Source organism: Notothenia rossii, assembly GCF_949606895.1.
Source record: "Notothenia rossii genome assembly, chromosome: 6".
NCBI lineage: Eukaryota > Metazoa > Chordata > Actinopteri > Perciformes > Nototheniidae > Notothenia > Notothenia rossii.
This window is the reverse complement of record NC_136909.1, coordinates 26,148,297-26,158,370: the sequence shown is the minus strand read 5'-3', so window position 1 is coordinate 26,158,370 and position 10,074 is coordinate 26,148,297. Positions and strand designations below refer to the sequence as shown.

At 39.3% G+C, this 10,074-nt stretch overlaps 1 protein-coding gene and 1 pseudogene across 2 annotated transcripts; both read right to left on the bottom strand.

Annotated features, from left to right (window-relative positions):
* Window positions 1-316: 316 nt before the first annotated feature.
* LOC307044553 (putative nuclease HARBI1) lies at window positions 317-933 on the bottom strand (annotated as a pseudogene). Its single transcript has one exon. The product of its transcript is annotated as a putative nuclease HARBI1 (transcript).
* Window positions 934-3,575: 2,642 nt separating this feature from the next.
* On the bottom strand, window positions 3,576-10,059 carry psat1 (phosphoserine aminotransferase 1). The gene is made up of 9 exons (XM_079686250.1): window positions 9,838-10,059; window positions 8,549-8,609; window positions 8,111-8,180; window positions 7,223-7,428; window positions 5,428-5,600; window positions 4,901-5,070; window positions 4,536-4,664; window positions 4,175-4,312; window positions 3,576-3,966 (listed from the first exon to the last, which is right to left on the bottom strand). The coding sequence occupies exons 1-9, from the start codon at window positions 9,892-9,894 to the stop codon at window positions 3,867-3,869; spliced, it is 1,104 nt and encodes a 367-aa protein (XP_079542376.1). The 5' UTR covers window positions 9,895-10,059; the 3' UTR covers window positions 3,576-3,866.
* Window positions 10,060-10,074: the final 15 nt, after the last annotated feature.

The window sequence follows — 10,074 nt, the reverse complement described above, 5'->3', positions numbered from 1 at the left end:
CTGCCACTTAAACAGCAGAATAAATAAAACATCAAGGTGGCAAACACAGGTATAAACAATATAAGCCCCATTGCACCGGCAGCCATAGTCTATGCCACAAACAGTCTTTGCAATACTTTTCTAATAGTCTTAGCCTAATACTAAAGCTTCTATGGTGTTTTACCTCCCGGTAATGACTTGGCTGACGCGTGATACTCTACTCCTGTGTGGATATTGTGTTGTTGTTTTAATGGAGAACAAGTATAGGCTCGTGATCAGGTGCAGCAATATAATCCATTTATGGTCAATTGTGTGCATCGTGAAAGTATGAGTACATCTAACAATCAAAAGTGAACAACCGGCTCTCTCTGAAGATACGTGCATCGTGGGCTGACCCAGGCCATTTCACAACACAGTTGGTGATGGCAAGGTCAGCATCTCCCACAAGTTGCACATTGATGCTGTGCCTCCCTTCCCTGTTGACATATTCCCACTCCCTCTGACGAGGCGCTTGAATATGTACATGGGTGCAGTCGATCACCCCAATGGTGTTGGGCATGTCTCCCAGAAGAGACTTCTGCTTCACTTTGGCAATCTGGCCATCAGTGGCAAAAGTCACAAAGTGATCCAGCAGGCGAGCCAGTGCATCAGACACAGCTGTCACCACTTCACCCACTGTTGTCCAGTGGACTCCCATGCTGTCAGCTATAACCTCATAGAATGTTCCACATGCGTAAAAGCGCAGGGCTATGAGGACCTGTTCCTCTACAGTCAGAGCATGACTCCACCAGTCATGACCAGATCAGCAAAGTAGTTGATGTCATCAAGTCCAAATCGAAAACAATTGTACAGTTCTTCTGTTGTGTACTGTTGGAGAAGTTTGGGGCGCTCTGTGTGGACCCTTTGGCGGTAACCTCTCCTTCCAGCATGGAAGATGTGAACAATCCCTGCCATGACTGTGTTCTGACTGTTGTTTCAGTCAGTAGGCCTACATTAGTCTCTGAATAAGAACTAATTGCAAATAGACTCCTGGGGCCGTATTCACAAAGGATCTTAGGGCTAAAAGTAGCTCCTAACTGGCGAATTTAGGAGAAACTCCTAAACATAATGGGCGTGTCAGTCTTACATTTATGAATCCTAATTGTATTCACTAAGAGCAATTCACAAAGTATTTTAGGCCTAAAAGTAGCACCTAAGTTTAGGAGAGCTTAAAAGTCCTCGAGAGGACTCCTAACTCAGTAAGACCTATTCACAAAGAATCTGAAAATGGCTGCGAGACGAAATGTTTTGGAGACAATGGAAGACTGTGAATTGATCAAGAGATATAGGCTAAATCGTGAGGGTATCACACTTGTTGTGGAATTAGTGCGGGATGCAATAACATCCCCGACTAACAGGAATAACCCGATTAGTCCGGAAATAAAAATGTTGGCAACACTGCGATATTTAGCAACAGGGAAAATGCAACTTTGCAATGCCGACGATTTAGGAATATCGCAACCATCAGTCAGGCGTGCCATAAACCAAACCATCAACGCGCTCTCTAGACCACATATCATCCAACAGTTCATCCGGTTTCCTTTGGACAATCAACAACTACACAGGATCAAAGCCAACTTCATGGCAATTGCAGGTATGCCCGGTTTGGTCGGTGCTATTGACGGAACGCACATAAAAATAATTGCGCCATCAAAAGATGAGGACGTGTTCGTCAATAGAAAGAAAGATTGTTTTCCTTCATCATGATAGGGGGACTTGAACGGCGGTATGGGCTGTTATTGAAAGTGTTTAAGTGCTGGAAATATGCTCATTGGATAATAGTTTGCAGGGTGCTTTTAATTGTCTCCTTGATTTAATGCAATTTACGTATTTGTATTATTTGCTCTCTCTCTTTAACGTGCATATACAACGTCATTATCGTGGTCTGCACAAACTTGTCATCATGCGTGTATTCTGCTAACTGCACTGTCCATAACTATTTGATAGGAATACATTTCTAGCCTAGGCTATTTCCTTGTTTTTCGGTGATTTGGTGGGCTCGTTTGTGGGATGTTGCGGATGAGTTTCACAGAGACCGCCTGCTCTGAACAACCAATCACCGTACTGACCGCTTCTAAACTCATGCACGAGAATCGACGTAATCCATAGCAACGGCGTCGGCGCGTCACTCTTAGTTCACTCTTAGTGATTTATAAACCAATTTGAGACATGAGCTTCATCCCAAGTCTCATAAAAATTCATCCTCACTTGTGTTTTTTCCTTGTGTCTTAGTCCCTCCAAGCAGGGAGTTATTGAGAGATGCAACTGTTTGAAGAGCATGGAACGTCCTTTCCTCTCAGGCAGGGGTGTCCAAACTTTTTCCACCGAGTATATAAAATATACGAAGGGCTGGGCCACTCACTAAAGGTATATTGCCTCATAAGTTCAGTTATAAGTTAACAAAATCAATCAAATGTAGGTTAATTGTGCTTGCGAGTGTTGGCAGATCATCCCTTAAAACAGAACCCTCAGATTGATTATAATACGGAGAAATAGGGAGGGTGTATTTCAAGCTGGTTATATGAATAATTCATTGGGCTATTCAACTAAGATATGTTAGAAAATGTTTCCAACTTTAATTGACTGAATTTATTTGAAAAGTGGTCTTATTAACACATGAATACTATGTGTAATATATTTTTACATTTATAGTTAAAAAGTACAATACAAGACAAGCACAAGTTTCATTTGTGGGCCATATTCCATTATACTTTTTTAATTTGCTGAGGGCCGATTCAAAATGGTCTGCGGGCCGCATTTGGCCCCCGGGACGTAGTTTGGACACCCCTGCTATAAGGCGTCAGGTTAAGCGACTTCAGTTTGTGATGACAGCCGCAGCTGACCCCTGCTGGTTCGGCTGTCAGTGGCTTGAACAGCTGCAGTCTTGATGGAGTTTGTGTCTGCAGACATGTGAGCTGTTCATACAGTAGCCTATTAAACCCAAGAATTAGCCTGAATGAAAATTACGATAAATATAAATGGGAATATAAAGTGTGTCTTGCATAGACTGTTTGGTTTCTTGCTGACAAACTCATACTCTGTCTAAATTGAATTGTTTAATCAAAGGTAATGGGACAAACAACAGATCATATAATAGCGATTAACAAGTCATTTAGACCTTTCTGTTTTTAATTATTAAGTTGTAATTGCATACGTTTTGATATATTCATCTTTGAGATATTCTACTTTAACCCCTACCAACGATGTAAAACTGTTAATCACATTTTTTTTTTTTTTTGGGAAGGAGAAATTTCAGCCATTGATATCTTAAAGCCTGGGGAAAAAACAATCGTAACTGTTTGCATGGCTAAATGCCACTAGAAATGAGAAAACATGTTTTCATATGTTTTCCCAATATCTGTGACGTCACCTTTCCTAACATAAATTCTTAATCAAACAAAAAAAAAGCAGGCCAGCCTCACACAGCTCAGTTTCGTTGAGTTACATTGCCTCTATGTTCTTATAAGTGAAAAAACTATCACTCTTTGATATACATTATTATTATTGAAATAACAAAATGTGGTCCATAAAACAAGAATTCACACTGCAAATGTCAGTATTGCCAAATTCGATTTACTGGAATGTTAATACAATTTGAACAAGTAACAAGAATTACCTAGTGTATGTACATCAACGTACTGTTAGTCAACATGTTCATTAAAATAATAACAGATGGAATTAAGAAATAACTGGCAACAGGAGTTATTAATAACGAAAGGGTGATACAAAACATGTCTAAAGGTGCACCTTCCAGATCCAACATGGATCTCAACTACAGATAAACCAGAGGTACTGCAGTAATGTACTGCTGTGTGCCATATCAGCTAAATGTAAGCATAGCCGACTTATTAGTGCTCTTTCATGAATGCTTTCATATAGGTGCCCAGGGCTTCAGCGTCCTCCAGTGTGACAGCGTTGTAAAGAGAGGCCCGAATTCCTCCAACTGACCTGCAGGGGGGAACAAAGCGCCATTTTAAAAGTCTAAAAACCTTACATCACAAGAAAAAATGTGATTAGGTATCAAACTGCTGTTGTTCATTTGTAACTTGACCATACCTTTCTTGTGGGAAACTATAGGAACTATTCGCTGTAGTAAACCACAAAATACAGCAAAAGGTAGGCATTAATGCAACAACAGGAAGCTTGTTTCACTAACCTGTGTCCTTTAAGCGATATCATTCCACGCTTTGAAGCGCCAGCCAGAAACTCCTTCTCCAAGCCTTCATCCCCCTCTTTACTCCCGATGTGAAATGGTACATTCATGTGGCTTCGACAGGTTTCATCAACAGGACACCTTCACACAGTGATAAAACATTCTAAGTATTTCATTGAAATCTGATTTTTTGTTTCAGTCATTGTATATAAATAACCTTTAGTATGGTCCAGAAGCCTAGACTCAAGGGTTTTCCTCTTGTTATTATGTTTTTAGTTCCGATAGGATACCAAATCATGTTAATGTTTTTGTCTTGTTTTCTTATTAGCTTTTTAACATTTATCTGAAGTTTTGTGATACATACTCATAGAAACCGTTAGAGGCGTTGATGATGTCGTAAATCATGGAGGACTTCTGCTTGTTGAGGGCCTCCATAGCAGCGCTGCCGCCATTGTTCTTGATCCACTCCAGAACCAGACCCATGATGTAGATGCTAAGCGAAAAACATTAAGTAATGAATAATTTTTCAACAAGATGATTGTGACATGTTATTAAATATCTGTAAAGAATATTTGGGGAAATACACTTTGCTTTCTTGTTGAGAGTTAACGTCTGTGACATGCATCAAGGACAAAATAGCATTTTACATATCTCACATTAATATATTGAAATCCCTCACTCTGTATTGAACATGGGAGCTTCTAACAGTAAACCTAGGTGAGTCTGTACCTGAAACATGGCGGTGTGTTGTAGAGGGAGTTCATGTCAGCCTGCACCTTGTAGTTCAGCACAATGGGACAATCGTTCAGAGCGTGGCCTAGCAGGTCCTCCCGCACGATCACCACAGTCACCCCGGCACAACCCACGTTCTTCTGGGCTCCGGCGAAAATCAGCCCAAACTACACAATGCAAGACAGCACATTGAAATATGCCTGTGCATAACCACAGACTTGAATGGATCAGCAAAATATATGGCTGTGTTTATAATCAAGTCAAAAGGGCTTTCTTATGTAGTGGACATGTAAAGTTAGCATGCTGTTAACAGGTCATCATTTGGTCATTTTTCTGTTATAACCTTTTATTTTGTAGTGTTCTTTTTAACATCAGTATATCTCAGGACCTGTTGTGACTTCAATGGGTGAACTTACAGTATATTTAAGTATTTTTCTCACAAAAAAATCAGATTATTATAAACATTTGGAGGAAGAGGGCCCGGAAGCAGAAGAAAATGTATTGGGTATCCTTCTTGTCCTCACCTTTGACACATCCACAGGTCGGGACAGGAAGTTGGAGGACATGTCGCTGACAAGGGTCACCCCGTTAGTTTCGGGGGTGAAGTTGTACTCCACGCCGTGCACCGTCTCGTTGCAGCAGTAGTACACGTAGGAGGCTGAGGGGTTCAGGGTCCAGCTGCTGGGGTCGGGGATTTCTGAGGCGGGGGAAAAGCAGAACAAAGTTAAACCAGACTACAATGGTAGAGGTGATTAAATCTTACTTTCAACATAAAAAAAAGATGAATTCATGAATTTGAAATGTGTCATGTATTCTAAGAGATGTCTTGATTTACTGATCACCTGACCTGCTTGTCAATGCAGTTTTCTTCTTTTGTTAGTACCAGGGGTGCGATCAACTGGAGATTCCCAGTCGATCGCGAGATGTGTTTAAAAATAGAACAACAATATTCTGTTGTATCGTTAATGTCCTATAACATAATCTTCCTGTGCCAGAATAATGCACTTGAACGCGTCAAAGCTTCGTGATTGGCATGACCCCATGTGTCTGGGCGTGGCTGGTGGGCAGTGGGTACTAGTTCGCTGACGTTGTCCGTGGCAACAGGAGTGACAGTTCGCACACACACAAGACCACGGCAGAAGCAAAAAAGCCCAAAATATATCATTTTCACTCCGAGTGGGAGGATGATTATTTTTGTATCTATTCCAATTGAAAGTCCATCCGTGTCATCTGCAATGCGAGCGGCATTTCAAAACAGTGCACTAACGCTACGAGACGGAATTCCCTCCTAATTCTGCCCTACGCTCCCAAAAGGGGAGGGACCTGAAAGGACAGCTAAATGCACAGCAGTCCATTTTCACCAGGCCCAACAACAATAGCAAGGCTGCTACCATAGCATCTTATCGTGTCAGTCACGTTCTTGCCAAACACATGAAGTCTTTCAAAGACGGCAAAGTTGTGAAAGAAGCATTCCTGGAGGCTGCCGACGCGCTTTTGGGGGAAAGTAAAAATAACAGTAGCATTTCAACAGGTTTTTGATTTAATAAAAACTCAAGTTGGATACCGTTATTAAATCAGCTGTAAGTTTTTGTTTGTTTGAACTTATTCATTATAATTATTGTACAAAATGGTATAAGAATGCAAACTTAAATTGATTATAGTCTATTATCAATTCAGGTTAAGAAAATAGTGTTGCTTTCATCCTATTTTAAAGGCATTTATTTGTATACTCTACTAAAATGCAACAAAAAAAGGGTTTGATTCTATTTTTAATTTTGTCTTTTTTATTGCACTTTGGCAGCAGATTCCTGTGTAGCTTCAGATCTGAGTTGTCTTATTAGTAAGCCTAATTTATACTTTTGTAGCAACACTATTTTTATATAATGGCAAAGAAAGGGTTCAGTGTCTTTTCTTTTTTTCCTGTGTTATGTGTCAGCACTGTTCAATGCTTCTTGAAAACATTACCCACTGTAGTGTGTGACGTGTGAATAAACTCCAACTCTTTATCAACAACACTGTTGTGTAACTTCAGTTAAATACTTGTATGTGTGTAGATTATAAAGAGGTAAGATAAAGGACCTGCAGTATTTTATGAAGTATTCATCGTATAAAGGTCCGTTTTATACAAGTAGAAGTGTGTATTTACCTGGTAGTAGGCTGTCAGTAATGGCTACGTCTCTCTATTTGGACTGGTAGATCTCGGCAGACTGGCAACTTTAAAAGTAGCTCTCGGTTCAAAAAAGGTTGGGCTACCCTGGTATAGACAATAAAGACGAATTGGACTGCCTCAGCAACAACACAACATTCACACAGACTTACTCGTGTAACTGTCCAGCTTCGGGTGGACAATGTTGACTTTGCCGTATTTCTCCGCTTCTTTTGCTGCTTTTTCTGACCATGTGCCGGTCACCAGGTAATCAGCACATGTGTCCTCTTTGAGTCCAATCAGGTTGAGAGGAACAGCACTGAACTGCCCAGATCCCCCGCCCTGTAGGAACAACACCTTATAGTTGTCCGGGATGGTTCTGTGTAGATGAAAGGTCACTTTGTTAAATACTGGTCCCTTGCAAAGTAGTATATCATTATTTGACACATTATTAACGCTGCACACTATTTTCCATTGTTAAGCTTTCTGGTGTACTAAATTCAAGTGGTAAAGTACATACATGTTAGTAGATTACAACTCATTTGAAATATAATTCATAAATTGTGGAGAGAGAAAATCACAAAAATGAGAAACATTTTGACAAAAAATATAAAAAGTAGAGCAAGGTTGAACTCTTCTTGAATAATCTGATGTTATAACTACTTGGAGAACATGCCTGTTGATCGACAAAAACTATGTTTGCAGCACGGCCCAACCCTAAACCCTTTTTGGCATGCAGCCACCAGTAGTCTAAGAAACAGACAGTTAAAGTGAAGGACTTGAAGGATCATGAAAGAGAATGAACCGGTATACTTTATGTGGCAAATAAATTATTCCTATCATATACTCTGATATTCTTCTGTACATAGGTTTTGGGTGTGTCGGTTTCCCTTGGTGATGCTCTATTAAAAATAAGTCACCACAAAATTCCTAGCCACCTAAAGCCAAAAAGTATGTTACAAATACTGTACATATTGTAAATATTGAAAGTAAAGTAAGCAGGATGTAAAAATATAGGTAATACAGTAGATGCCATGTGAAACAACAAAAGCAGCACTTACAACAACTCCCGCAAGAGACTCTCTGTTTTGGTGAGGATTTTGTTAAAATCCGCAGATCGGTGACTCATCTCTGTAACAACAGAATCACATTTTTTTTTAAATGTACTAACCTTTAACGCACATTTTTTTCTATAATATCTAGATTCTATAATAACATTTAAATGTGGAGAACATCTCTCAATCGGATGGGAACCTTTTTGAACAAAGAGCAGACTGTGGATTTTGTATCTAAGCACTTCCACTGAAGGCCCATTATGAATAGACCTATCAATGATCAGTATGAAAAGCTAAATTGCAGAAAAAAATGCTTTAAAGCAACATTGTAAGCAGTCTTTTAATGCGTTAAGATTTTCAATTACATATGTATCGATCACGAGTAATACAGTAATTATTTCCTCATAAAAAACTGAAATGCACCACATTTTTTGTTTTACTCACCGAGCACGCTTATACCCATACCACTGTAGCTGAGGAGCTCCTTCTGTGCTTGAAGCAGCACCTGCAATATAAAGCAAGGTGTTCAGTTTTTCTTTAAAATGTTAAAACAACCATTAACAAAAAAAGTCTACAAGTAAAAGTGTAAGCAACAACAAGAATTAGAAGTGTCTACAGCCATTAGGGTTGCAAAGGGGCGGAACATTTCCGGTAAATTTCCGGAAAGTTCCCATGGGAAGTTAAGCGGGGAATTTTGGAAATATTCAATGCAAATTATAATTATTATTATAATTATTAAAAAAACATGACATTTCAACAGATTTATTTATTTTTTAACTTTTTTTTTTAAGTAGAACAGAACAAGTTTTAATTATTTTATTGAACAATTATTTGTTTCATTGAAGAACGAAAACAGGAATGTTGAGTAAAATATGACTCATCCCCCCCAACCCCACTCATTAAAAAATGAACAAAAATGCACCCCCCATCCAAAAATCCCCACAAAATCCCATTCAAAATATTAAATGAAAAGATGTGGCTTCGTTTGTCTTGTGCTTTGGGCTCAAAAGTGTGATTCACTCTTCTCGAAATCATTTGTGCATGTGATGGAGGAATGCACAGTGCATGTTGGGTGTGTGGTCTAGGGAGCTATTTCAGGGTCATACATTTTGATCATTAAAAAAAATACAATTTACAATTGAAAGTTCAAGTTTTTATCCTGAACTTTGAAAAATACAATGATGTATTCAAAATAAAAATCAGTATTTGAAATCATTTTTCAGGTTTCACATTGCTTTTCACCTTCAGATCGTTTTTCACAGAGCCAATGTCAACTTCACAGATGTGAATGAGACTGAATTAAGCAGTAGGAGCCTGTGACTGCTACTCTAACTAGGATAATAAAACACAGAAGATTGCTTTTGTTATAAAATCTGAAAAGTGGGATTTATTTCTGACATGTAAGATGTTTTACTGCCATCTAGGGGATGCATCTGCTCCTGTCATGAAGCACAAAGGAGCTGTTTTCCACATCAATGAACGAGGCTGATGCAACTCCACACACAATTGTCATTGTAGCCTGTTGGAGCTGCAGACAGCAGCACTGTCAGCCAACACACATTATCTCACATGACTGCTTGCAAGCCTCTCATTGCAAGGAAAAAAACTGGCCAACAGATTCATTCACAGTTAAATATGTACATGCTGAGTTTTCATGTTGCATTGCATTACAAGTTTTCTCGTCTTATGCAACGTTTTTATTAGACTAATAAAAGTGAGTATTTTTAACTTACGGATTGGGGGAGTTTTGCAGGTCCGGCACCAAAGTTGATGGTTTGTTTCTGCTCCATGATGTAAAACAATGTTTATTGATGGATGCTTGCTCAGTTTGGTTCAGCGATGTGAATGATCTTCCCTCGGCCTCAGTTATACTTCTGCTCTCTTCCTGCACTCTTTGGCTTGTATAGCAATTATTTCGCTGTGTATAAAATGCTGCGTTCAAGTCCTCCTCGTAAACAATAGAGATCGAG